This window comes from Colletotrichum destructivum, chromosome 5, assembly GCF_034447905.1.
Source record: "Colletotrichum destructivum chromosome 5, complete sequence".
Taxonomy (NCBI): Eukaryota; Fungi; Ascomycota; class Sordariomycetes; order Glomerellales; family Glomerellaceae; genus Colletotrichum; species Colletotrichum destructivum.
In genome coordinates, this window is record NC_085900.1 from 2,877,730 (window position 1) to 2,905,089 (window position 27,360).

Sequence of the window (27,360 nt, forward strand, 5' to 3'; positions counted from 1 at the left end):
CATCGAGACATCAACGAATGAACCAGGTAGGCATCAAACCACGCCTTGGCGAGCGAGCGAGGTGGCACTTGAATTATAGGGTGTTAGGAGCGGTGAGTGCTAGGCAGGCAAGTTCGGGGAGCCATGTTACAACATCCGAGGCCAACGGTGACCTCTCGCATCTTGCGAGGGTTTCTGGCGGTAGGAACTGGGTGCAGCAGCAGGCAAGTTGGGCATGGAGGCAACCCTTTACATGTCTTACTCAAGAGCCGCCTTGACGGAGATTAGGTTCGGCATATGATATGACGAGCATCTGGCGCCGTATCAGTGCCGCATAACCGCATACGCCAGTGCCAAACTTTGGTGCCTGCGTTCTGTCTCGTCTACTTCCCCCCACACAATTGGTTGAAGCCGCCAGCTGGGGCTTCTCATACAGTCTGCAGTAGTGATATGGGAACACTGAGTATGGTATGGTGATCCGTTGGCAAGGGCATGGGAGTAAAGGAGAGGTGACACAGACATGGGCCATGGGGATGACATTTGATGCGGGGTACATTTGGTGAGCGGAGGCGACCAGGGGCTCTGCTCCCTCGTCACATTTTTTTCACATCACAACGGAAGGGTGGGCAGAAAAATCGCTACGGGCCGACAACCCAAAGAGCCATCCTAGAGTCTCCATCAAAACATTTATCCATCCAATCGCAACTGTCATCTCGCATACCTACCTGCATAACTACCCTAGTCCAGTTGGTCACTCCAGACCATGGTACCTCGTCAACCTCACTTTGAATTAATATGGTGGCTCGTTGTTGAGCCGTCTGCTCCGACCTGACCACACATTGCTCTAGCTCTGTCCCGGTCGATGCCGGCCTACGCTTGCTCCCTCAACCTGCAAACGTGGCAAAGGCTGATCTGCCGAGTGCGAGCGCCTGCCTCTGGATCAAAAATGATTGTGTGACCTGACCCAAGGCGTGAAGCCCTGTCCAGGCTTGAATACTAAACTTTTTCAGCGGTGCCATTTGAGACTACCACGCACTTTCCGTCGGCCGGCTCGTCCCTGATGCCGATATTCCTCTGCGACCACACTTGGGCAGGACACCATATGGATTGGTCTTCCGCTGCGAGAGCGACTGGTGTCATGGCGTTCCACAGCCTCGCTATATGTAAGACCCTGCACACCACTTGCGAGCTGGAGCCAGTCTCCCAGACCGTCTGTTCGCCTCGTTCGCCACAGGAGCGTCATGTTTGACTTCGTGTAAGACTCTAAAAGATGCCTAGTCCGACCTACACCCCATTTTACTCTATCTTACCTAGTTGGTATCCAGAAACCCTCCTGCAAGGAAATGAAGGGCTGCGGTATCCGTCCAAGTGGAGGGTCTGAGCCAATCCCAGCCCCATCATCACTGTAGGTTTTCTACTTTGGTCTGCAGCGAATGACATGCATATCGTGATCGTCATTTAGGGTATTCTTCACAGTCTGCCGCCGTCATAACCATTTTCCCATGCTCATGGCACCTTTTCCCTCCTGGGACCCGTCAACGTGACCGACCGCCTCCAGAAACGCCAAGTCCTGCTCATCCAACCCTGTGTCCGTCCAAGCCATGACAATCAGCGTGAGGGGAGTGGCTCCAGCTAGTTACCGGCACCAAGCTCCCTGCCTCCAACGGGATCAAAGTATGTAAGAGAAGGGGAGATATATACCAGGGGAGAAGAAAGAAAGAAAGAAAGAAAGGAGTAAACGGATCAGAGAGAGTGTACCGTCAGACTGCTACACTAGTGGACAAAAAAGCCACCTTCAATGGCCGTGGCCTGACTGCCCATCATGCCGTAGTCCATGTGCAGCATTTGCTCGTTAACGTCGTAAGGGGAAAAGTCCACCGTCTGGTCTGGGCTCTGACCCCAATACATGCCGTCCAGATCCCAGAGGCCATGCTGATCGATCATTCCCATCATGCCCATCCCTTCCGGCTCCAGGCCAATGGGTGACATGTGCAGCTCTGCCTCAGCCAACAACAGCCCTTGATCGCTGCTCATCCCCTGCAGAGGGCTCTCTGACCGCATGGACGGCTGTCGAGATGCCTCATACATTCTCCACACAACCTCTCGGCTACGCTTTGCGGCCAATGACCAGTCTTCCATAGCCTCTAGTAGATCAAGAATCGTCTCAAGCTGCTGGTGCCAATCGGGAACACGTGGACTGTTCCACTCCCAAAAGATGCTCACAAGCGGGATCATGGCAGCCTGGTAGAGGAACCACACAGCGTTCCATCCAGACATTTGGTTTCGAGTCCATTCCCGCGCAACATCCTCGATGGTCTGCTTGGCTAGCTCACGGCATGTCTCGATGGCTGTGATATCTTGCTCGGCCAACTGGGGCAGTGCGCTGTTACTGGCCAGGCTAAGGAGAACGGGCCGGTGGAGAAGCATTCGCAGGTTCTGGTATCGCCACTTCATGATGCACCTTGCGATGTACAGAGGCTCGGCGCAAGGGTCTGTCGTCCTCAACAGCCAGGGGAGGCTGGTGTACCAATTGACCAGCTGACCGTCGAGATTGCAACGGTCATCTGCACGAAGGAGGGGCGAGATTGCCAGCAAATCCTGGATCTGCGTGGCAATCTTGCAGAACTTGATGTTCTCAATGAGTGGCAAGATGCCCGCATGCTGAGCAGAGTCTCGGGCCTGGTTGACACCAAACTCGGGGGGCCTGATGTTGATCGCAGGGCCCCATCGGCCAAAGGAAGGTCGTCCCATCGTTGTCGTTGCCCATGTGTCGAGGCAGAATAGACTCCACCAAGTGCGGCGCCGGGTCTCGGCGGCAACCATGTCACTCGACCCCTGAGCCAGGCTCTCCCGGTGAAGGCCAAGAGCACTAGCCATCCGGATGGCCGCACCGAGAACGGCATTGGCCATGTTCGGTCTGTTGATGTAGTGGAGGTAGTAGCCTCCAATGAGAGCCAAAGCCTGCACCATCTCGATGTGACTGCTGCCAAAAGCATCGATTGGCAGGTGTTCCATCGCCCTGTTGTAGTAGTTGATGTGGTTGTAGTCATCCGACTTCATGGCCACAACGCTGCCCATGGCGAAGACCATGTTTAGAAGAGCCAGCCAGGGAGGGTCACATCGTTGACCCTCCAGATAATCGGCACGAAAGGCGGCCTCATCGAGCATGGGGACGAAGACATGAATTCGTTTGAAATAGGCGTCGATAAGCGTCTGGCCCTTCCATGACCAAGGAATGCGTTGTATATCCTTGGGCGCTGCGCTCTTTTGGCGCAAGCTTGGGAAGCTGTGTGTAACTTCGGCGGTGTGGAGCGGCGTAGTGAGCGAGTGTCGGAGCGAAGGCTGCACCTTCATCAGGCACATTAGCGCTGCCTTAATTGAAGAAGCTCCAAGGTAGGACGACTGTCGGTCCACGGATAGCGAGAGCGCGTTCACATCGTCGGCCTCAATAGGAATGGGATCGCGGCCGCGACGCTCTTCGTCCCATTCGGTATCCCGGCCGGGCATCAGCTCAAGCGCGGAGAAACCTCGCTCAGAGCCGGAACACACAGGGGATTCCAGTTCCTGAGAGAGAGGTGAGGTGTTGAGAGGCGGCGATGGAAGCGCCGTCGGCGTGTCGAGCACGGGACGTTCAAGCAAGCCAAGGAGGTCCTGGCGAGAGAGCGGAAGCAGCGAGTGAATGTCTTGGTTTGGAAAGAGGCGCTTCAAGATGGACCGACATTCCTCAAGCGACTGGGACAATGCCTCAAGCGTCTTCCTCGAAGGAATGACCCGCTGTCTGTGCTTGTCGTAGAAGCAGCGCTTGGGAGCGCGGCTTGAGAGACACTGGCCGCACGGCTGTTGGCCATCACAGCGGCTGATGACTGTTAGCGAAAGGGAAGCTTCAGAAAAGGTTGCATGGCACTTACATCTTTCTCCTCTTGCACTCAGCGCACGCATGAGGAGTTGTAATTCTCTTGGAACTGCTCGAGCTTGTGGACTTTCCGCTTTCCTGAGAATCGGTTATTGGCTTTCGCGGCGTTACCCCCTGGACTAGATGGTTGTGAGCCAGAGAAAATATCAGCGTGCCGAGAGCTAGCAGACTACTCACAGGTATGGAACATTCCACCCTGGGCGGAAACTGGAACCAAGGGTGCCATGTTCACCGCCGATGAGGAGGTCGTCTGTCACTAATTGGACCGGCCACGGATTTGGGGTCGCGAAGGCCTAGAGGCAGCGGCGATGAATTACAGAAGCCAAGGGCAACTCTGTTGTTGGAGCCCTTTAGGTGATGGAAAGGTTGTGGCTCTGTCCTTATTGAGAACTCGAAATGAACTTGTTGACGGCGTTGATGTTGACACGGGGGGCACGCATATATATATACATATAGGTACATATATGTGTATCCGCATGGGGGGAGAGATGAGTAAACCGAAGTGCTATTTTGTTTGACGAGGAGGCCGGTAGCTATTCGCAGGAGAACCGACGCGGCAACATTGGGTGTGGGGAAGATTGCCAGGGTCTATATGTGAGATGGTGCAAAGAGAAAAAAAAAGGCGATGGAACATCAATACCGTGTCGGCAACCTTGGGGCAAAGTGTTAGACAGGGGGTGGATGGACGGATCACTCTGGCGTAGGGTTGGCCTGCCGGGACCACACCAGACCAGGCCAGACCAGAACAGGCGACGAGGTGATGGAATCCGAATGAAGGGAACGGTTAAGGGAACGGTTTCTCCAGGTTTGACGAGCGCAAGGAATCATGCAACACAATGATTCTCGTTGTCGACTTTACAAAGATGTGGCAGGCCAAGGGACCTAGCTAGACAAGCTAGGGTGAGGGGAACAGTGGCGCAGGTCCATCTGGAAAGGGGCGGTGGGCCAGAGAGGTGGCCAAAGTCGAGGCCGAGATCGTGGTGCCAGGAACGGGGTCTTTTCTCCAAAAAGACAACGGGCCCCGCGGGAGGGCGTGTGTGCGGTGTCACGAGGACTTCAGGCACTAAACCCGACAGAAGGGGAGGAGATGTTCAGCGAAAGGCGCTAAACCGAATCTAGACACGGGTACCGGTTCGCAACATGGTGAGTGGTGTACTCGAAAAGTTCTGACTAGTTGGAACTATGCAAGTCAAGCCAGATAGAGAGAGAGAGAGAGAGAGAGAGAGAGAGAGAGGTTCAGCGGGAAGTCCTCTTGGCGCACCGTGTATCCGCGGAGGTGACTTGTGAGTGGGCTGCTAAGTGAATGCTTCGTTCAGGGGCGCAGGAGTCAAACACCATGGCCAAGAAAGAATTGTGGCCGACAAGACGGGTATCGTGGCATCATGTAGTCTGAGTGGTGAGTGAATGGGGCGTGGCAGATGCGGAGGACCGAGGCGCACACCACTTGATTTGATAACGATGTGTGATTGGGGCAGGGAATCTGGAGAACGTGGAGGAGGAGGAACGTGAGGAGAGAAGGGACGAAAAGGCTGGAGGTAGCAGATGGGATGAATTGGGGGAATGCATGTTTGCTAGGCACAGCTCGGGTGCTACGACACACGTCTTCACCCACCTCCGAGGTGTGGACGAAAAGCATGGCGGGAGGACGGAAGGCTTCCAAGTTACATGACGGAAAGTGGAGAAGAAGGAGCAAAGCTAGACTCGGAAGGGCAACCAGCATTTCCTTGGTCCCGTTTTCCCTCGGGAAGATGATGATGATGCCGCCCATGAGAGGGAGGGAGGGGCGTAAGAAGAAGAACGAGGTATCGTTCTGGACGGCCCGGTAAGTAAATTGCCAAATTAATTAACAGGTGAGGCAGGGCGGGGTTGTGAGGGGAAGCTTGAAAAAGAGGGAGGGAATTTGGTCGGAAAATGTAGTCGAAAATAATAAAACAAGAATTATGATGAACGACTGAAGGAAAAGAGTACACTAGACAGGAAAGGGAGGGAGGGTGGTCCGGGGGTGGGGAAACCGAGGAGTGGGGTATCCGACCATGTTGACAAACCAATCAGGAAAGATTTGGTTCAAGTGTGAGATGCACACCCGGGTGAGTGATTGAAGCATGCACCAGATGTGATCAATTTACCCTCGGGAGCTTTGGATGTGATGGGTTTCGGGAGACTAAAAGAAGGCAGCGCACACTCCGCTATCACACAAATCGCATCGTGCATCCGAACGGTTACCAGGGTTCTCATTTGCTAGCTGCTGGCTGTCGATGTATCCGCAGCAGCTATCCACTTGCACACGATGCGGGTGAGGTAAGTTGAAGTGCCCAGTGACATCCGTCAGCCACTGACTGGTGGGGAAACCTCAATTGGGCGGGGCCGGCTCCCTTGCCAGCTTCAGGTTAAAGGTAATTAAGCATCGGCACGTATTCGTGCGGCACCCATCTGACGCACAGATCCTACCTATTTTCCAACCCGCTTGCTGCTTGCTGCTTGCTGTGTCCCGTCTCGAAGAAAATTAACTCAAGCCCAACCAAATACGAACACAAACCAAGTACGGATACCGACGGGTACGGCGGTTCGTACTCCCAGCCCTCGTGGTTCGTTCGTTCTTTACCTCGCTTCACACAAGAAAAACTGCCAAAAACCCGAGTCCCGTGTAGACCAATTCATATGGCAGTCAGTCCCAATCTTGTTCGCCGGCATCGAACGCGCGATTGGCGAACCCGGACTGCAACCTCCTTCCCCTTTCCACTTTCTTTTTCTGGTCTTTTTCAGATGGCTTTCCCGGCCATTCATATTCTCCACTCACTCGCCCTTCTTCCCTCCCGTCCCTCTTACCATCCTGTGTGCGGCTATGCCGGACATGTGAGAGAGGGGCACTCAAGAAATGCGCGTCAACTGCGCTTCACACTCAGCATGTGTGTAAGCGTGTACCTATTCTCTCGCATTCTTCCCGTCATTGTTTTGCTTGCTTCTTCGAACCACCCCTCAACATGCTGCCACGCGCTTCCTCCCACCTCCCACCCCCTGTTCACGGATCGCCTTTCCCTTCCCTCGCTGTGGAAGGAGGAGAATAAGCAGGGCCGCACCGCCGATCCAGGGGACAACCACCACCCCCTTCTTCCTCTTCCCCTGCTTCTTTAAACAGTCTCCACATACATACTGTTGAAGAAACGGCCCTCAAAGTCGTGACGAGACAGTATCCCGTTGCCATCTGACTCGTTTCCATCTAAAAACAACCACGCCTTGTCAGGTCTTTGGTCATGTAGCACTCCGGACATCCAGCCCATGGACCACATCGCTTCGACGCTTCGCATCGTGCCTTACGTCTCGGGTTCTCCTAGCCGAAGCGGGTTTCTGCAGTCCCCTCTCTATAACCGGTACACGTACCCTGCACTGAGAGAAGGACCTTCTCGAGGCAAGTGGGTGGGCTCCGGCAGAGGCCATGAAGGTCACTCATTTCACCTCTTGGTGCCATCGCTGAATATACATCTCATCACCCGTAAACAAATAACGGGCAGTCAACAATACGATGGTACAATGAAAGGTGCAACACACATGGAGGAGGTGCCTCTCTCAGGAAGCCGGAGTATCTCAACCCCAGCCAACATGTCTTCCTTTCTTGCTGTTCGGCTCCAGTCCCGACAACCTTCGGCTGTTTCGAAGCATGTCCCGTCGGTCAGTGCCGTCCATCGTGGGTCTCCTTTCCGGTTCTCAACCAGCATGAGGAAACGACACGGCACCTGGCCACACCGAAGAGGCGGCTCAGGTACACATCCATGTCAGGCCAGCATGCGCTTCTCTCTATTAGACTCTGCCGCCCGCCCCATATGACTCCATCTTCACTCCCACCCCAGTTTCTCTCTCCCCACACACCATTCCGTTGTAAATCTGGTTCCTCCAACCATGTTCTTACATTCTCAACTCGTCCTCGCCTGGTTTGGTTCGCAATCCCCGGCCTTCCTTGATTGTCACCAGGCCAGGTTCAAGGCCTGACAGAGGGGACATGAACGGTCGACGGCAGGATAGTACCTGACGAGTTTATGCTGCACGCATAGCATACCGGGTAGCCGACGTCTCGCTCATCACGCGGCGGCTTGCTTGGTCGCACATGTGTGGCTGGCACCACTCCCCGACGAACCGTTCCCATACCCCGGCTTCTCGTCTGCCGCCCGCTATCCGCCAACGGACGAGATTTGCCTGAAGTAAAGGATATTGTATCCATCATTTGACATCCCTGCCAATGCGGGCATTAAGCAGCTCGTCTCTTGTGGGGTTGGACATCCAGCAGACGGACGACCTACACGATGACCTGTTATGTGTACAACTCGCCTTCGCGGTCATCTTGCTGACCACAATTGTGTACCTACACCTGGCTATGATCACGCACCGGGTTGGACACTGGCTAATGCGCTTGTCATGTGTTCTTCCGTGTTCCTCCGCAACGACATGTACACTCACTCTGTGGTCGACCTCATGCAATGCACCTGCACTTCTTGGGCACTCGCTACCCCACAACGTCGCCCCTTTCGGTCGATCAGAGAAGGAACCAGAGTGATTCTTTGGTCACATTGACTGTGGCAGACTCGATCCGGCCAGCCGACACTAGCATGCACTTAGACGCCCGCCTCTGACCTGGCTGGGCCCTGTCTTCCTTCCTCAGAGGCTGCCGAGGAAAGAACATTTCCTCGCTCTCGAGCCACCTAGCCACGTCGGTACCAAGGGCAATGAGCTTCCCGTCAACCTGTCAGGAAGGAGGGCACGATACCCGTGGATGTCTGTCGCTAATCTATCTGGTCACAGAATATGCCGGCTCTTGGTGTAGACAATGGTGTGACTAGACATGTTGCTTCTTACGCCGCCAAAAACAAGGCTGTGCTTCGGTGACTCCGCAACCATGAGGCGTTTGCCCTGGTGAGCCACGACATGCATGGTTCCCCAGAAGCGACTTTTGGCCATGTTGGTCATTAGGGAGAAGGCGCTATTCACGTAGTCGTCCGACCAGGCATTCTTGCAGTAGCCCATCTATGGCTCCCGCAAAAGCTGATCTTCAGGACAGTCAGGTGTATGGTTCCCCGGATTCAGGATTGCGCAACATTGAAGGCTGTCAGACCCGGCGAACCGTCCCTGCTCCCTCGCCTGCCGTCCAGCCGCATCCCAACCTGCGGGGATGCGAGAGTCACGGGTTGAGGAGGCAGGGATGCGTGTGTTTGCATGAAGCATGGGTGGTGGGATGCTTTCCTGTATCGACCTATGTCCAATATCGAGTTGATGAGTCTGTCCAACTTTGTCGAGAATCTGCCAAACTTGTACTACTGGAATTTGGGGCGTCATCTCGTTCTGCGAGGTAAGCCTTAACTTTCGATGAGTTGCAAGCCACGATGTTGACAGGAAACTCTTCCAAGAGACTTACAGCAAGAACTGCGGGAATATACTATGTAGCCAGCGCCTTGGCAAGAATGAGAGAGAGAGCAAAAGTCGTACGTACGTCGTACGTGTCGTCTAATCTGGCTTCCCGACGGGACCCAGCCGGCCTGCAGCCCCTCCCAGTATAGCAACTCGGTCCGCCACCTCCATCGACACGTGCTTATCTTACTTGACGCATCTCGCTCGGCTGCGCGACGGCTACGCCCGGCAACGAGCCATCGTTCATTTGCACGTCCCCCTTTGGTTCACGGGCAGCGAACCCGTCTGCGAACATTCAACCCGCTTCGTGAGCACGGATACGTGTCGTACTGTGCCCATCGTCCTATTGCGGCAAGTGAAGAAGCCTATGTTTATGCGTCGGTTGTGGATAGAACCGCACTGCGATCCGTCTCTCCATGGAGATAGGTTCGCGCGGGCAGGCATGGTTTGTCTTTTGTGTGTTTCGCTTCCGTCATTTCAAGGTCTATCCTTTTCTTCCAAGCCATCGTGTTCTACACATGCTTTCCGAAAAATGTCTGGAGTATCAATCAGTATTGCCATTGGTTGATTCTCATCTCGAATATTGAATACTTCCAGATATATGATCAACCTGACCAGTCTCTCCGATGAATAACCATAATTATGTGACAATCAAGTCGAGTCTTTCGAATCCCCCATCGCGCGCAGGCTGCTCCGGTCCTCCGGATAACCGCCTCTCACACACCTTTGCGCGATGTCGTCAAAAATGGTTCCTTTTCGACCCGGGCGATTACGCCTGCCGCTCAATGTGGAACAAATCTGCACAGGCGAGAATATCCACCTGTGTCAAGGTGTCCAGCCCACTTACACAGTTACTCGAGCATACCCCCCTCCCCCCCTTTCCACCGCCTATCACTCGTTGGGCCGCCACGATCACTTTGATCACTCGTACTCTGAGTGGAGATGTGGACTAGACAGAGGGTTGTGAATAGAGTGTGTGCCTGCTGACGTTGGCCAGACTAACTCACCCGCACACACACACACACACACACACACACACACACACACATATGCGCGCGCGCCCGCGGATGCATGTTCGCCCACCTGTTCCTGTCAGTGGCTCATGTACTGACGAATGCGGTCCATGACGAGAAAGGAGGACAGGCCCGCAGGTGTCAGCTCGCGGGTTTTCTCTTCTATTCTTTCTGTTTTCCTCTCCGAAACTCCCATCATGCCAGAGTGCATCCTTCGGAAAGCTAGCCGAAGCTCACTGCTGCCGCCGCCCTTCTCACAATCGTGACAACCGAATCAGAGGATGGGCTATCACCCACATCTCTTCGGCAGCAGTTAGCCCAAGGCATCATCTATTGCCACCAAACTCACGTCCCATCTGAGGCGCCGAGACTTTCCTTCCTCGTCATTCCTTTCTTTGCGACCGGGACCCTGGAGCCACTTCGTCAATTCGGGGTTCGTCTTAGGCCCATCACATAGCACCCTCCCAGTATCCCTGCACCCCCTGGCATTCTTTACCGTGCTCGTGATACGAGAGGATTTCCCCTTCAGGAAGGGTTACCAGAGCCCAAGTCAGTCGACGGACCCCAAAGACTGTGTAGGCGCGGCCCGTCATCTGTGCCGCTTCTCAAGCAGTCCGAATCGTCTTCCGACACTCCACACCTACCACAATCGGAGAACAAGCCGTATAGATCTGGGGGCGGCTGGGAACAACACTTACTCCTCTGCTGCGGGTCAGTCCCGGCTTGGAGGCCCGTCAATTTCCAAGCCACCTTGCGTTGGTACCGACTGAGATTGTTGGGGCCTTACACCAACCTCGCGATACGTGTAATGGCTTCGCCACGGCATGTTGATGAAGGCGCTTGACTCACTGACAAGCTTCATGTAAAAAGAGACATATGGGCATGTTGATCACTTGCGATTTGTAATTGTTATCTACATAGGGCCGTTGGCTCTTCGTTATGCTTCCTCTTGTGAAACTAACATAAGCGCCGAAGTAGAGCCCTGGGTAGTGGCGCTCGCAAACATCTCATTCACCGTTCCATTCGTTTGCTTTCGTTGACCTCGCCATCACTTTGCGCCGAGAGACTACGCAATGTCCGGGCCATTGGAACTTCACCCTGAACCTCTGGAAGGGACTGCGGTCCGATGTGATCTCCGCCCAAACACCACACATCCAGACACCACATATCCGTCGCCAGAGTCTAATGAGGTAGCATCGCAAGGTAACATCCACCAGCCCTGCGAAATACTCAACAGCACGCTAGAGATGTTACGCCTCCCCCCCCCTTCGACATATCGACTCCGGAGCCTTCAGCTGTCGCACTCTAGGCGCTACCATGTTGACTTCCTCCAAGACGTTCGCACTCATCCCCTCCAGGTCCCGTGAGTTCCGTGCCGGATAGCAGTGCCGAATATCTTCTAGTATACGTCGCGGACCATAATCTTCCAGCTAGACTACTACGCCTCACTGAGGCCAGCAACCCCAGCCGACAAGCCCCCCCCCCCGCAGGTCATGGAGCAGGGGCTATTGTGCACGACTTGATGAGCCAGGGGTATTGAGAGCGCCGGACTGGAAGGCGCTTCCGGCTCTACAGGTGAAGAATCTGGCACCGGCTTGCGATGCCGTCGAATACGCACGTGCTCTCAATGGGTACGTATTGGTTTGTGATGATTTTGATCGTCTCCTGGGCCACCATGCCGCCTGTCACGGCGGAAACGTTGTGTAGCTCTCCGCCACCAGCTCGGGATACCTCTTGCGCAGCTTGCGCGAGCCGCTCGTTATCGGCTGTGCCCGGGACCAGCGACTGAATATTGGCCAGAATATCGTCCGGTGATGCCGTGCCTGTGTGTGACGTGGAGCGGAGGGCAAGATACACGGGTAGGAGCGACAACGGCAGCACACCCTCTTTAGCCATTTCGTCGTTGGCAAACTCTTGTTCTAAGAAATGATGAGCATCGACACCTCCATCTTCGACGATCTTCACGGAGGGGTGCTTACCTGCTACGGTACGCAGTTGTTCGGTTCCGCCGCTTGCGGGCACAACTAGCTTGACGAAGGCCGCATTCTTGCAGAACAGTTCGACTTCGGCTGGGTCGACGCCCTCGCCACCGGGTTTCTGGCGGACTGAGGCTAGGACCTCGGCTGCGTCCTTGCGAGCCTTGGCCTTGTAAATGTTCTGGAGCTCGATGTACACGCTAGACTGCGCCTTCATATCCGGGAGGCCGCCCGGCACAGGCAAGCATTGGTGTCTTTCGTAGAAGTCTCTGACTGCGTCTGCAATGACCCAGAAGGTCGATTTCGCCACGCTCTGTGAAATTGAGAACTCAGCTTCCTCTTGCGGGTCACATGGTGAACGAGATTTGACTTACGTCGTTGGCGTGCGTATACTCAAAGACTTGCTTGACAGCAGATGGGAGAAGCGGGGGCAGGATCGTCTTCAAGACTGCGGCCACGGCCTCTTCGAAGTTCTCTTCGCCACCTTCTGGGTTGTCGGTTCGGGTGGCGTCGGCCACCATTTTTCGAAACTCAACTTTCTCCTTGTAGTTGCTCGGTGCAACGCCATCGTGGGACGCTTTCCATACCTTGAGGTAGTGCAAAAGAATGACCACAAAGGGCAAGTGTCCGTGGTCGTGGTTATTGAGATTTTCAATGTCTCTGGTCATTCCTTCAGCAAACGCTTCCAGCTCTTCCCATGGATCCAAAAGCCGCAAGTCTGTGGTCGAGGTTGCATCTGGATGGGTATCGACGATGGGGTAAACGGTAAGAAGCCGAATGCTGAAGTAAGAATAGAAACCAGCCGAATGAATGGCAACCAAGGGCGTCTTTTGTTCTTGGCTATAAGACTCAAGTATCTTGAGGTCTTCGGGCTCCATGGGTAGTGTGTATAGAATGACAGTAAAAGGGCTTGGGCTGTCCAGAAGACGGTGGAGGTCCCAGGTTTCCTATTTCAACGTTAGCCATGGCCCATGTGACATATAGAGGAACCATTAGCTCTTACTTGGTTTCGAGGATACCAGTCACCTTGAACCTCAGGGTTGAGTTCCAGAAGTAATTCAGTGCAGCTCTGGGCTCTGGACTTGCCGAAATGAGACTCGTCCAGGAAGAAGTTGACACCGAGATCTGCCTCGCTCACGGTGGCATTGTCGGCAATTGTAAACTTTCCAATACCTAGATATGATTAGTGGTCTGATCAGGGCAAGGGCGGGATGATTTGCAGGTTGCTCACCAGGGAGAACAAGGTTCTTGAGGGTCTCAACGCCGACAGTTCCTGAGCCCGAGTTCAAGAGCAAAATGCTGGCAGACTCCAGGGCAGCTTGGCCACTTGCAGCCCACAGTCTAAGCTGACGGTCATACTTCTTCTCCTTTTCAGAAGGGATGGAGAGGGCCGGAGGGGTCTGGCTGGTAATGATGTCTGTCATAGTGGGCAGATGTCGTCGTGATGCTGCACTGCAGTAGAAGCGGGGGTTGATTGACTTTGAAGTTCAAGCTTCACCTTGGGGCAACTCGCACTCTGATCAAAGCACTGTATGCTCTGTACCCCTCGTGCGAAACTCGAAAGATGTCCCGTACTTTTCCACACTGACGGTAATGACGAGATGCTGACACTGTCGTAGGCCGGGTGATGTCGTCGAAGCAAGACTGAGGGTATCAGTGTGTTTGCTGCTCGCCAGAGCATCCAAGTGCAGGGATCATTCGCACGGTGCGCTTTCTGGTAGAGGCACGAATGAGGTAAGCAGGCAAGATTCCTTGCCCCTCTGTCTCGCTTTGGCTGCCTTAGGTAAAATCGCTAGGTATCAAGTTAAGGTAGGTATCCTTACCTTCCACAGGCCCTTCCAACATAGGTAGGTACCTACCTAGGTAGGATGCAGTGGTGGAGTAACCATTCCGCTTTCTTTCTCACCTCACTTCAGACATTCTGAAATCCATTGGCATTCGACTCAACGCTAGGCAACCCCCAATGGACCTACCTTCATCTCTTTCCTCGTCCGACGGATCGATTCTCATACTACCCATTATTGTGGTATGTGCTCAAATCCAAACGCACAAGAACAAATGTGACCGACGAATAAGCAACACGGCCTGCGGGACTGCGACAATATCATGTTTTTCTTTTGACAGCCTTGGATGCTGCAACTAAACACTCTGCGGGAGCTCAGAATGTCCTCTCATGGACTTGCTTTTTCAATGCATCTTTCTTGCTTCATAGCCAGAAACCCCTTCTTACTTGAGCACTAACTGCTGCCTTGTTGAAACTGCCACGGCACTCACCCAAAGCAACCAGAAAGAATGGCATCGCAAGATGGGCTGGTCCCACACTTAGTATCTGCAGCTGCTGTCTTTTTTGACCGAGATGTCGGTTGCAATACTTTTGAATGGGAAGAACCTGCCCAAACATTCTTGGCCGACGTGGTCGCCTCTTTCGTCCATTTCCGCTAGTGGCTAGGGTGTCTGCACACATGGCAGCTTGGCTTCGGTGTTGCAAAGTCACATTGGTAGGACTACTGGCTGTTGCGTGTAGGCATCGGCATCGGCATTGGAGATGGCGTTGGTCGAACCACGGTTCTGGAATCACTCCAAATCCAAAGTGACGGTACAGACGGAGCCGAAGACCTAGGGCGTTGCCGATGAGCTGCTCTTGGCCAGGTTGAGGTTGGACCAACGTTACGCCCATGCCCTAACGGCCTTGGGGTGTCGGGGCCGGGCTCAAACACGTGCCTCATCAAATAAACGATTCTCGCCGGTACCAAAGCCAACCACCAACCCGACCGTCAGGGCTATTATTCTCCCGCCGAGGGAGGAGGCGGCGCAAAAACCGGCCCTAGAATATCTTCTCCCTTCTTCGGTGGCCTTGCTAGCAATGGCAGGTCTCACTCACTACCTTCGTGTTTGTCCGTCCGCGGTTGGTGTGGCGTGCCGGCTCCACGCCGCATTCGCGTACGGGGATCCGCTTACGGCCGGCAGCATCGGGGCAGGGACAAACAAAATGAGTGTTCGGAGCTAGTGAGAGCGATTGCGCTGAACGCCGAACGTTCTTCCCCCTACCAATTCGTCACGCCGAACGCCGACTCGATTGTTGCGTTTGAGCATGGCACCTGTTCTTTTTAGTCAAGGCCTTTCGTGGCGTCGCTTACTATCCTGTACTTCGCACTCTCTTCCTAAGCACAACCACCCTCTCTGGTCAGATGTGTTTTCGGAGCTTGTTGTAGCATCATTCACTATGAGTTGCACCGGTACCTCGTCTACCAATACCATATCTGTTTATCACAAGCCGTTGTGATCATCCTCCTTACCTTTTCTCCTCTCGTCATTGTCTTCGTCATTACCCCGACTCTGAAAGACTTCGGGGCCAGAAAGGGACGTACTGTTAGGAAACACGACATCCATATCTAGGGGGGGCCATTCCCAGCACCGCTAAGCATACAATACTGGATCTCGAGCATTCTCCCACGTCGGAAAGATCACCAAGAAATTTCTTCGACGCTTGTTTTTGGTTTGAATACTACTCCTGGGTACAACGAGTCTTTCAAAGGCCGATCTTTTTCGAACCATGGGTCAAACCAACGAGGACGTCGAGGCTAGCAAGACTGAGATCCCCTCAGAACACCAGTACAGGGACGCCAACCTCCCGACATGGCGGTTTTGGGTTCTCAGTGTCGGGTACGCACTGACTCTTTTTTTTCTCCTTTTTCTGTTGCCACCCGATGTTACTAGACTTTTCATGCTTACTGGCTGCACAGGCTCTGCCTTGGATTATTCCTTTCAATGTTGGACGCTTCCATTGTAGCAACGAGCCTGTACACGATCGGTGCAGAGTTTGAGTCGGTAGACCTCATCAACTGGGTTGCTCTGGCTTACACCCTTACTTACTTGAGTTGTGCTGTCCTGATTGCACGAGTATCCGACGTTGTGGGCCGACGAAATGCTTTCCTCGCGAGCTTCATCATATTTTTTGCCTTCTCACTAGGCTGCGGCTTCTCCCAGAACCTGGAACAGTTGGTTGCATGCCGCGCCTTGCAAGGGCTAGGAGGATCTGGTGAGTCGTGCATATCTCTAAGAAGTCACCATCATCTAAACCCACTGCCAGGTCTGTACTCCATCACAATGATCATATTCCCAGAGGTCGCACCGAGGCACTTGCTGCAGTATATTTCCAGCCTTGTGGGCATGGTTATTGCAAGTGCTGGCGTGCTAGGGCCGGTCTTGGGAGGTATCCTTACCCATTATGCCTCCTGGCGTTGGATATTTTGGATAAAGTGAGTGCTTCTCGGTTGTATTCAGCACAAGATTACTCAGAGAACCGATCAACGCGGATACTAACATGATCGCAGTGGCCCCATTGGCTTCATCTCGCTACTTGTTTTTTACTCAACGTGGCCCGATGCCAGGCACCTGCCCACTCTACAACGTAGGAAGTGGAAGGAGTTAGACTTTGTGGGGTCTATTCTCCTCGTCGCCGCCTCGGTACTTGTTGTGTTTTCATTCCAGAACGCCGGAACCGACGGCAATAAGTGGTCACAGGCTATATTTGTCGTCCCAGTCACTATTGGCGGGATATGCTTCATTCTGCTGCTGGGTTGGGAGACACTTGTCTTCAAGATTTGGAACAACCGCATCATGGCCGCCATCCCGATCCGTCTACTGCACAACCGCGTGTACGTTGCCACCATCTTTAACACGATGTTTCTAGGGTTTCCGTATCTTCTTGTCATCTACGCCTTCCCTATCCATCTACAGGTCGTCCACGGTAAGAGCTCGTTACTAGCGGGTATACTTATGCTCCCGATGCTTGGATCTGTTGCACTGGGCACCACGCTTGGCGGGATTGCCAATAAGACCAAAAATCGGCTTTTCGAGACCACGGCAGTAGCAAGCTGCTTCATGACCCTTGGGTGTGGCTTGATGACAACGTTGTCTTCGTCTGTTAATCTGGAACCCAAAGCACTTGGCTTCCTTACGTTCATCGGCTTTGGCTTTGGCTTGTCCGCCACTTCCTCCACCGTGTTGGGAGCAACAGAGTCGGAAATTTCAGACCACGGTGAGCACCTTGAATCCGATGGTATCGGTTCAGCACACTGACAAGGTAAAGCCCCTGCACAGGGAATCATAGCACAGGTCCGGATTCTCGGTGGCAGCTTGGGTATAGCGGCGTCAACGGCCATCCTAGGCACCTTCATACGGAGCGACCTGGCTGGCGTAGTCAGCCCGGAGCAATTGTCATCGTTACACGGAGCGGGGATGAATCTGACGGAGGCGCAAGCCACGTCCGTCCGTCAAGCATATACGGACTCTTTCCGGAAAGACATGCATGTCGGGACGATTCTGTCGGGCATAGCGATACTCTTTAGCTTAGTAGTCTACCGCCGAAACAGAATCACATTCGAGGAGCAACGACAGATGCACATCAATATTGAGGTGGAAAGACGTCGGAGAGTATCAGCGGCGACGACGCTGGTATCTTCGAACGCAACGGATTAAGCTATCAGTCATCGGGCCCGGGGTTTTACGGTCAAAGCATTTGCATGGCGTTTCTGGTGTTCTTAAAGACATGTATGGCTTTGCGCACATTGATGCGAAGGAAAATTTTATATTGTTACGTTGTAATGTTGGATACATCAAGTTTTCATCGGCCATTGGCCAGGGCGGAGAACGTCAATGACATACCCAGCGGTTCTGTGTATGTTCGTGAGAAATACCAAACAGGCATCATTTTGAGCCCTGCCTTCAACTTCCTCCAGCTTTGTCTGGAACCTGTGGGTTGGAATAACCGAGTGTCGTCCAAGCAAGTTCACACTCTCTGTAAATACGATTAGTGTACAACGTTGTAATGCCTGGGGTGTAGGTAGTTGGTGCGGGGGTAGAATAATCCGCCAATACTGTCAAGACGGAGTTTGCAATCACCTCATCGGCGTAAAAGCCTCTAGGTGCCTCAACCCCCCCAAAAAGCCCCAGTAAACGCCGATGGATCCATTTCCAGCCCCATCGGTGTCTCCTCTCAGCAGGAGCTGAGAGGCCGTGAGCTCTTGTGCGAGAGGCATCAGTCAAATGATGCAATCGTGCTGTCCCCGCCGGTTATCGGGCGGTGGAAACCCCGCAGTGTGGGGCTCGTCCATTCCGTGCGCCGTCCCGTTCGCTCTGCCCCTCTCGTCTTATCCGTCGCTCTGCAGTCGGAAACGTGTTGAGAGCCATTTGTCTCAAGAGCCATTGGACGGCAATCAGGCAAGCAGTGCGAATCCGATCTTCTCCTGAACTATTCGAACCAAGCATCCCTCGGCTATATATTAGCAACAGTTTTGATCTCGAGCCTACCGACGGGTCTTTTCTTCCGTTTTCACATATGCCCCGTTGTACCCAGATAACTCGTACTTTCTGCTCTTCAATCTTGTTTCGTCAGCAATTGCCCCGATTATTCCCTCTCTTTCAACACACCTTCAGCCACAGAACCATCATGTCCGCCGCCGCGAAGCGCCTCGAGGGCAAGACTGTGCTCATCACCGGTGCCTCGAGCGGGATCGGAAAGAGCACGGCCTTTGAATACGCCCGGACGGCACCCAACAACCTCAGGCTCGTCTTGACCGCTCGTCGCATCGACAGTCTCAAGCAGATTGCCGCCGACATCCAGAAGGAGGTCGGTGAAGGTGTCAAGATTCATCCCGTCAAGTTGGATGTCAGCAAGCCCGAGGAGGTTCGCCAGCTCGTGCCCAACCTGCCTGAGGAGTTCCGCGACATTCACATTCTGGTTAACAACGCGTATGTAACGAAAGTCTGTTTATTTGCCTTGGAACAAATGCTGACCGGACATGACAGAGGCCTCGTCAAGGGAGTTGCCAAGGCGCCTGAGATCGCTGAGGAGGACATCAACGTCATGTTCGCTACTAACGTCACCGGTCTCATCAACGTAACCCAGGCCATTCTCCCCATTTTCAAGGCGCGCCCTGATGGCGGTTCAGGCGATATCATCAACATTGGCTCCATTGCGGGTAAGTTGGGCTGCCTGCTCTGATATCAAGTACCTGCGCCAATCACTGATGCTTCTGGCCATAGGCCGTGAGCCTTACCCCGGTGGTTCCATCTACTGCGCAACCAAGGCAGCAGTGCGCAGTTTTACCGACAGCTTGAGAAAAGAGCTAATCTCGACACGCATCCGCGTCATTGGCATCGACCCCGGTCAGGTCGAGACTGTAAGTCCGCCCACCTCGGCCGACGTTCGTATCTAGTGCGAGCTGCGGGGACTAACACGGCACAGGAGTTCTCCGTTGTCCGCTTTTACGGCGACAAATCCAAGGCCGATGCCGTTTACGCGTAAGTGATGATAGGCTTTCACCCGAGTGCGTGAGTTAGTGTGTTAACGATTCTCACAGCGGCTGCGAGCCTTTGACCCCCGAGGACATTGCCGAGGTCGTCGTTTTCACGAGCACGCGCAGGGAAAATGTAGTGGTTGCCGACACCCTTATTTTCCCCAGCCATCAGGTGAGTTAATCTCTCAAGGCTCATTCATACAAACGGATTTCCTAACAGCTGAGTATGAAGGGTGCTGCCGGTCTCCTCCATCGCAAGTCTTGAACAGACGTACGTGGTACGTGAGAGTGAGGGTGAGACTGAGACTGAAATAACTTGGTGGGCGCAGAGGCGCTTGTCGCTAAGGATATGGAACCAGACAACACCCCGTTTGGAAGATAGACCTCCAAAACCATGAGCATTTCGCCTTTCGAGTTCGCAGTCTTCAATTAGTTTGTAGCAAGTTGCGTTCTGCAAGTTTGGCGCTTTAGGATCACCAAAAATTTTGAGTCGAAACTGAATGATGTACGACTCCTCGAGGCTTTTCCGTTCCTCTTCAATCTGCCGGTTCGTGCTCCGATTTCTAATGGTAGAGCTTGGTGCACCTTTGCGGCCCGGATCAACGCCATTCGTCCTGTGCCAGCCAGCTGACGCTTGCGACCCAGGCTTACCAGCGTGAGCACAGGAGAGATTATCATCTTTTGGACGGTGCTGCCTCTGAAGCCACTCAAGCCCGAGTCTTTTTGGCGAGATCAAGAATATAAGAGTTAAGAACACATAGCTGACTGAAATCCAGAGATGCCCAAGAGACATGTGACTGGTGATGCTACTTCGCGTTCAGGCTGACTGGAATTCGAGGGTGAGAAAGCCTGACAACCCGCGAGTGATACTCATCCCCATGATGATACGTTGTCAGTAAACCCGAGCAGGTGCGGGAGTTCAATTCCCCAAGGTCGTTATAATGCTGCGAATCAATCGGTTCATTCCCGCCGCGCATGGTCTGCAAAGCAGTGAGGAAGGGGATGTTTCAACCAGTTGGTGCCGGTTGCCGAGAAGTGCCCCGCCAATATGCTGACTTTCGGGAGGCGCCCACCAGCACTGTCCACTACCTTACCTGCCTCCATCTCCCACAGCTGGTGCCATCCTTGACACTTGACACGGCGAATCTTCCCTCGGACCCAACATCCAGCAAACATCGCCAGCCACCAACTTGATCCGCCACAGACAGTACAACTTCGTGACGGGCGCGCCTCGTTCCTAAATACCGCCCTGCTCACTACGTCGCATCAGACACAGATTACACTTTGTCTACATGTCGCGGTAGGCCTCCTGCCAACCGCGCTGCGCCTGCATACCGCATACCACCGACCACCGACTGCCAACGTCGATCTCCGCCATGCCCGGCCAAATACTGCCATGAACTGACAAGATGGGATTCACAACTTTCCTCGGCTCCTCCACCGACAAAATTCAGTCCAACCGACCCAAACCCTCGTCTTCGTCCACCTCGCTTGACAAATCCGCCGATACCGCACCCTTACAGGCACCCGACGCCAGCTCCAGCTCCGGCTCGAACTCCTATCATGGCTACATTTACGACGAATCCCAGCTACCTGATGTTCCTCCCGAATGCCCCGATCTCCGCGAGCTCAACAACAGCCTCGAGGCGCTCGCCGCTGTCTTTCCCGATATCCAAATCCAGGTCTTCCGCGAGATGCTGACGAACTTTGAGGAAGAATCACGCTTGGCGGTTGTTGCTGACGCTCTGTTGAAAAATCGTGTTTCTTGGGTCAAAGGTCGTTGGAGGGTGGTAGACGACCAACGCCTCGGAACCTCAGGTGCGAGCGGAGAACGGCTGGAGGAGCACGAGGAGTTTCCGATCCCACGCGTCGAGGCCTTTCGAAGCCCTGAGTACAAGCATGCTGTTCAAGCGCTAGCGTGGCACGAGTTCAAGGGTCTTTCGCGCTCCACCATCAACGCCGTCCTTGCCGAGTCCAACTACTCATATCTCGAAGCACGCAAGATCCTTGTGTCTCTCTCATCAAAGTCTTGGCGCTTCACAATATCATCTCTATTCCTCCGCCGGAAACCCGTGGCTACAGGCGAAGCCGAGAACCACCCATTGATAGTCTGGAAGTCGACCGGTCAAGGTGCCATCCTGCCGACGCTTAAGGCCACAGGGAACTCCGAACTCGACATTGAGTTGTACCGTGATCTGGTTCAACCACTGAAAGAGCGGGCTAGGCAGACACAGCAAGACGATGACCGAGGCCTGGCTGTTCTCCTGAACAACGAGCAGGCCGAAGAGGCTGGTGCAATGCATGAATGTGCATGCTGCTTCACCGAATCCACCTTTGAAGAGTTTACAACCTGCAACACTGATGGACACATGCTGTGTTTCCACTGTGTCCGGCGCTCAATTACGGAGGCCGTTTTTGGCCAGGGCTGGCATAGCAGCATCGACACAGATCATGGCACCCTCAGGTGCCTGGCTGTCGAAGGGAACGGTTGTCCAGGGCACATATCCTCCAGCCACGTACACCGCGCCATGCTGGAGGAGAAGAAGGGCGCCGAGATCCTCCGCAAGCTCGACCAGCGTTTGGCTGAAAACAGCCTTCTGGCATCCAGTCTGCCCCTCATCCGGTGCCCGTTCTGCAACTACGCCGAAGTGGACGACATATATCTCCCTGCGCAGGAAACGCAGTTACGCGTCAGACTCGACAGTCTCTTCAGCCTCGTCCTGCTTGCTGTGTGCGTCGCCATGATGCCTTTCCTCCTTCCTGTGGTTCTACTAGCGTCTTTTGTTTGCATCCTCGTTAGCACGAAGCAGACACTCGGTGACCGTTTGATTGTCCAATGGCATCTGGCTCTTGGCCGTCACCGCCGACGCCGCCGTGGTCTCAGGTTCACCTGCCAGGATCCCGATTGCAGAAAGAGCTCGTGCCTTTCTTGCACCAAGCCTTGGAAGGATGTTCACGTGTGCAACGAGTCGTCTTTGGTTGCGCTGAGAACGCAGGTTGAGCAGGCGATGAGTATGGCCATCAAGCGTGTTTGTCCGCGGTGTCATACGTCGTTCGTCAAGAACTCGGGCTGCAACAAGCTTACGTGTCCCTGTGGCTACAAGATGTGTTACGTCTGCCGCAAGGACATTGGCGGTGCCAATGGAGAGGGCGAGGGGTACAGGCATTTCTGCGACCACTTCAGGCCGGATGGGGACCCGCGGCCGTGCACCGAGTGCACTAGATGCAATCTGTGGGAGAGCGAAGACACGGACTCGGTGCTAAGGCAAGCCAAAGAGGAGGCCGAGGCCAAGTGGCGCGAGACGGAGAAGCGAGAGCTCAACGGGGCCGAAAAGGCTTTCTTGGAGACGGGCTTCGCGAGGAACGGGGTCTCGCCGGTCGAGAATCGCCTCAAGAACGGACAGCTGCCGACGCTGCCAGAGCTCTGCGATTTTGTCGTGGAGACAATATTTGTGTGACGCTCGAGACTGTTTATGTGCATAGAGGTGCGTTGTTCCTCACAGGAGATAATCGGAGTTAAGTACGGCTTCACTTTGTTGGATCGTGGGCATTCTTGGGGCGTTAGGGAGTGGCATACCATCAATGCATGAGAAAGAGGGGGACAACACCGAACAAGCCGAGACGTTTTTTCTGTCCCTCTTATCAAGCCATCATATTGGCGAGAGAGGGAGGGATATTGCGCTGTCATCATTTACGGCAGGTACACCTTTGTAGCTGGAACATAGATTCAAATTCATCTTCATCACCTGCCATAGTTGATACCAAGCCCGTCAACCACGCGAAAAGCACAATAATCAAAACACATAGTCTCATATCCTATACCGACGCGGTCGCAAGACAATCAATCGGCCATGACTGTCATGACTGTCAAGTAAGGAACACGCCAGGTCCGCTTAGAGCTTGCTCTTGTTGTCGAGCAGCTCGGCAGCGGCGCCGCCAATGGCCAACTTGCCTGTCTCCTTGACCTTGGACTGAAAGATGACCTTGCCACCGTCCTTCCACATCTCCGTCACGAGCGTCTGCCCAGGGATGACGGTGCCGGCGAAGCGTACTTTGATGTTTTTGAGCGGGCCGAAGCGCTCGTACACAGCCTTGCCAGCGATACCGAAAAAGCAAAGGCCGTGGAGGATGGGCGCCTTGAAGCCGCCCATTTTGGCGAAGGCAGGATCGACGTGGAGAGGACTTGGGATTGGTCAGCAAACTCTGATCAGAGAATGGCGGTGAGTTCGTGGCAGAGATCTTACTTGTAGTCGCCACTCAGACGGTACAACGCCGCCTGCTCCTCGGTCGTCTTCTCCTCGACCACAACATCAGGGTGCCGCGCAGGAGGCTTGTTGGCTGCTGTGCTGGCGCCGCGGTCCGCCGGTTTCTTCTGGCCGCCGAAACCACCACATCCTCTCAAGAACACCGTCATCTCATTGTAGAAGATAGGCTCCTTGGTTTCAGCGTGGATCGTCGTGATGCCGCTTTTGACGATGGCAGCATTGCCCTTATCGACAACCTCGAGGAGTTTGCCGGTGGAGACAAGCTTCGCCGCGGTAGGGATCGGATACTTCTTAATCTCGAGATACTGCTCGCCGTGCAAGAGCATCATGGGAGAGAAGTTGGGGACGATGTCGTCGAAGTTGTACGGCATCTCCGTGTTGAAGGGGGGGATGACACCAAAGGTCGGGATAACCTGGAAGTCGTCGGCGCCTTCGAAAACATATTTGAGCTGGTCGCGTTTGGCGCCGATGCCCAGATTGTAAAGCATCACGTCACGTTCTTCGTATTGAAACTCGGTGCCCTTTGCCTCGGCCTTCATTGCGGCCTTGATAGCGCCGAGGTATTGGCTGTCGCCATCAGAGTGCGCCTCTTGCTACAAGACGGTTGATCAATACTTGTCATTTGTGTTGAAACTATTGCTACTTTACAAGTCGCGCCGATGCTGTTCAGGAGGTGCAGAGTCATACCTTGTTGCTCTTGTTCTCCATGTTCGCCATGACCTTCTGTAGGCCGTCTTGGGTCTTCTCGGGATGGTCGGCGCGACCGTCCTCGAAATTCCTGATGGCATCCCAGTGCTTAAGAACCTCCTCGGGGGTCAAGGGGGTGTCGACGGGGAAACCGTGACCGCCAGTTCTCTGCCAGCGGGTCTGGCCGACCCAGCCGCTGCCAACCTCGTACAGACCGCCAGTGGGGTTCTTGGGAACCTTGTCGCTGGACAGGGCGAGGACAACAGGCGCAATGTAGTCGGGCTTGAAAGCCTGAACCATCTCCTCGGGCATGATGGTCCGCGTCATTGCAGTGCCGGCGTTAGGTGCAATGGTGTTGACATAGATGTTGTACTTGTAGCCCTCGAGCGCCAGCGCACGGGAGAACCCGAGAATACCGCATTTCTGGCAGATGTCAGTCATTTGAATATAAAGCAAGGCGATCTGAAAAGGCTCACCGCCGCGGCGTAATTGGCCTGGCCAAAGTTGCCGTAAATGCCAGAAGTGGACGTGGTGTTGATCACACGGCCGTACTTCTGCTTGAGGAAGTAGGGCCAGGCGGCCTTAGTGACCTTGTATGTACCACGCAGATGGACGTTGAAGACGGGGTCCCAAAGGCTGTCGTCCATGTTGTTGAAGGCCTTGTCGCGGAGGATACCTGCGTTGTTGACGACGATGTCAATGCGACCGAATGCATCAATGGCAGCCTTGACGACGGCATCACCGTCTTCTGCCGAAGCCTTGACGCCGACTGCCTTCCCGCCCATCTTTTTGATCTCGTTTACCACATCGTCGGGGTTGGCCAGATCGTTGACAACGACTGTAGCGCCGTGCTTGGCAAATGCCAGGCTGTAGGCACGGCCGATACTGGGATTCGTTAGTTGCGATCCATTGCACACTGCCGGAGAACTTACCCAGCACCGCCGCCAGTAACTAGGGCAACACGGCCAGTGAAGTCGACCTTTTCGCCCTGCTCGTTGGGGCCCATCTTCATGGATTCCTCCAAGAGGGTCAGGAAGTCATTGGGGCCGGAGGGGTACTGGGGCTTGGAGAAATCGATAGCCTGGTCCCACTTCTTGATGACAGCGCTGGGGGTGTAGCTGTCGTCGGCTTTGAGAAGAAGACCGTTGGATCTTTCCCAGCGCAGCTTAGCAACGTGGCCACCGCCAACCTCGAAGATGGAGCCGTTCTCGTCGGTGTTGTCCTTATGTACCAGTACGGCTACAAGGGGAACAACCCATTCGGGCTTCAAGATCTCCAACACATCAGGCGGCATCACAGTCTGGGTCATTCGGCTGGCGGCTGTTCATCCAGTTAGCTCACAGAAACCCCCGTAACCGCTACGCTTGTCACACGTTGTGCTTACCGATTGGTGCAATGACATTAGACAGAATGTTGTACTTGGCACCCTCCTTGGCCAATGTTTCAGTGAAGCCAACCATAGCCAGTTTGGCAGCTATGCAGCGTGTTAGCAGGACGCGGCGGCGCCCAATGAAACTGTGTTCTTGGGTTGGTTATGATGCCTACCAGAGTAGTTGCATTGGCCGAAGCTACCGAAAAGGCCGGCGGCTGACGCAGTGTTGATGACACGGCCGTATTTCTGCTTCCTGAAATGGGGCCACGCTGCACGAGCGCACTTGTATGAGCCCTTGACGTGTACCTTCATGATCAGGTCCCAGTCCTCATCCTTCATGTTCTTGAAGCTGATGTCTCGCAGGATACCAGCGTTGTTGATCAGCACGTCGATGCGACCGAAGTTCTGGATTGCCGTCTCGACGATCTTGTCACCGTTTTCGACCGAGTCGTAGTTGGCCACTGCCTTGCCGCCGGCAGCCTTGATCTCATTGACGACGACATCTGCAGCCTGGAATCGACACATGTTAGCTTTTTTTCTGGCATTGGAGAAGGCCGCCGTGTTGGATCGTACCTTTGTCGAGGTGCCCTCGCCCTTAAAGGAGCCTCCGAGGTCGTTGACGACCACACTGGCGCCGCGGGAACCGAAAAAGGTGGCATAGGCCTTGCCCAAGCCGCCGCCGGCACCCGTCACGACAACAACCTGGCCGTCGAAGCGTAGCTGACCAGCCATGGTGTCTGTAGAATTGGAAGAAAGAAAAATGACGAGGAGGAGAAGAAGGACAGCAGTCGCTAAATGAAGTACAGATGGTAATGTAAATCCTAAGTATTGAGAGTATGGGCTGAGGGAATGGCAGGCGGGTGAAATGTTCGCAAGGTTGATCAATGGGATGAAAGAGCAATAGGCCGTGGGGAGAAGGGCATGTGGTTTTCTAACTCAGCATGTCCGGCAAAGCGTCTGGGGGTGGCAGCGTGACGTTCCACGGATGCCGCAGAGAGAGCCGAGGCAGCTTCTCTTTCCAAAGCCGACAACATACGCTAGTCCTAAACGAGACAAGGCCAGGCTTCACATGTTACTTTGGCCGTGGGTTTGGGATAAGTCTCCATGAGGTCATGTGGGGAAGAGGTCGTCTCCCCCGCCCCGAACCCCATGTCACATGTGTCCCCAGGGGCCCAGTCAAGGTGAGCCAGGCCACTCACAGCGCTGCTACTCAGTCGCGCAGCCAAACCGCCTGTCGGTATGGAAGGGGTACGTACCGCTAGCCCCTACTGGTTGGTTAGTGGAAGGCGCTTCTTGACAACCCAAGCTCATTCCGCAGAGGGATATTTAGCCTTGGTAATATTTCGGGTATTGCGCTGTCGCCAGGCTGTTACTTTTGCCAAAGTTTGGAAGCTCGGCTTGTGTTCATTCCAATGATTACATCATCTTTTAAGAGCCAATCTTCTACCTGCCAGATGCCT

The 27,360-nt window shown here is 54.2% G+C and overlaps 7 protein-coding genes across 7 annotated transcripts; 3 read left to right on the top strand and 4 right to left on the bottom strand.

Annotated features, from left to right (window-relative positions):
- Window positions 1-1,119: 1,119 nt before the first annotated feature.
- Window positions 1,120-4,282, bottom strand: CDEST_08413 (uncharacterized protein). Its single transcript, XM_062924572.1, has 3 exons — window positions 4,070-4,282; window positions 3,888-4,011; window positions 1,120-3,835 (listed from the first exon to the last, which is right to left on the bottom strand). The coding sequence occupies exons 1-3, from the start codon at window positions 4,116-4,118 to the stop codon at window positions 1,753-1,755; spliced, it is 2,256 nt and encodes a 751-aa protein (XP_062780623.1). The 5' UTR covers window positions 4,119-4,282; the 3' UTR covers window positions 1,120-1,752.
- A 4,395-nt stretch (window positions 4,283-8,677) lies between these two features.
- Window positions 8,678-8,905, bottom strand: CDEST_08414 (uncharacterized protein; the record flags this gene model as incomplete). The annotated part of the gene is made up of 1 exon (XM_062924573.1): window positions 8,678-8,905. One exon carries the CDS (start codon window positions 8,903-8,905, stop codon window positions 8,678-8,680), a length of 228 nt encoding a protein of 75 aa, XP_062780624.1.
- Window positions 8,906-11,182: 2,277 nt separating this feature from the next.
- CDEST_08415 (Putative THIF-type NAD/FAD binding, ubiquitin-activating enzyme, ThiF/MoeB/HesA family) lies at window positions 11,183-13,938 on the bottom strand. The gene is made up of 5 exons (XM_062924574.1): window positions 13,507-13,938; window positions 13,279-13,448; window positions 12,650-13,222; window positions 12,279-12,588; window positions 11,183-12,218 (listed from the first exon to the last, which is right to left on the bottom strand). The coding sequence occupies exons 1-5, from the start codon at window positions 13,697-13,699 to the stop codon at window positions 11,869-11,871; spliced, it is 1,596 nt and encodes a 531-aa protein (XP_062780625.1). The 5' UTR covers window positions 13,700-13,938; the 3' UTR covers window positions 11,183-11,868.
- A 218-nt stretch (window positions 13,939-14,156) lies between these two features.
- On the top strand, window positions 14,157-18,078 carry CDEST_08416 (Putative sugar transporter, major facilitator superfamily, MFS transporter superfamily). The gene is made up of 4 exons (XM_062924575.1): window positions 14,157-15,938; window positions 16,019-16,534; window positions 16,610-17,316; window positions 17,368-18,078. Exons 1-4 carry the CDS (start codon window positions 15,829-15,831, stop codon window positions 17,754-17,756), a joined length of 1,722 nt encoding a protein of 573 aa, XP_062780626.1. The 5' UTR covers window positions 14,157-15,828; the 3' UTR covers window positions 17,757-18,078.
- A 377-nt stretch (window positions 18,079-18,455) lies between these two features.
- On the top strand, window positions 18,456-20,097 carry CDEST_08417 (Putative short-chain dehydrogenase/reductase SDR, NAD(P)-binding domain superfamily). The gene is made up of 6 exons (XM_062924576.1): window positions 18,456-19,028; window positions 19,086-19,258; window positions 19,323-19,459; window positions 19,525-19,580; window positions 19,640-19,748; window positions 19,809-20,097. Exons 1-6 carry the CDS (start codon window positions 18,616-18,618, stop codon window positions 19,839-19,841), a joined length of 921 nt encoding a protein of 306 aa, XP_062780627.1. The 5' UTR covers window positions 18,456-18,615; the 3' UTR covers window positions 19,842-20,097.
- Window positions 20,098-20,707: 610 nt separating this feature from the next.
- On the top strand, window positions 20,708-23,038 carry CDEST_08418 (Putative IBR domain, TRIAD supradomain-containing protein). The gene has a single exon (XM_062924577.1). It carries the CDS (start codon window positions 20,986-20,988, stop codon window positions 23,032-23,034), a length of 2,049 nt encoding a protein of 682 aa, XP_062780628.1. The 5' UTR covers window positions 20,708-20,985; the 3' UTR covers window positions 23,035-23,038.
- A 1-nt stretch (window position 23,039) lies between these two features.
- Window positions 23,040-26,874, bottom strand: CDEST_08419 (Putative short-chain dehydrogenase/reductase SDR, maoC-like dehydratase domain-containing protein). The gene is made up of 8 exons (XM_062924578.1): window positions 26,474-26,874; window positions 26,074-26,410; window positions 25,913-26,002; window positions 25,461-25,848; window positions 25,005-25,413; window positions 24,529-24,951; window positions 23,821-24,434; window positions 23,040-23,758 (listed from the first exon to the last, which is right to left on the bottom strand). The coding sequence occupies exons 1-8, from the start codon at window positions 26,630-26,632 to the stop codon at window positions 23,470-23,472; spliced, it is 2,709 nt and encodes a 902-aa protein (XP_062780629.1). The 5' UTR covers window positions 26,633-26,874; the 3' UTR covers window positions 23,040-23,469.
- Window positions 26,875-27,360: the final 486 nt, after the last annotated feature.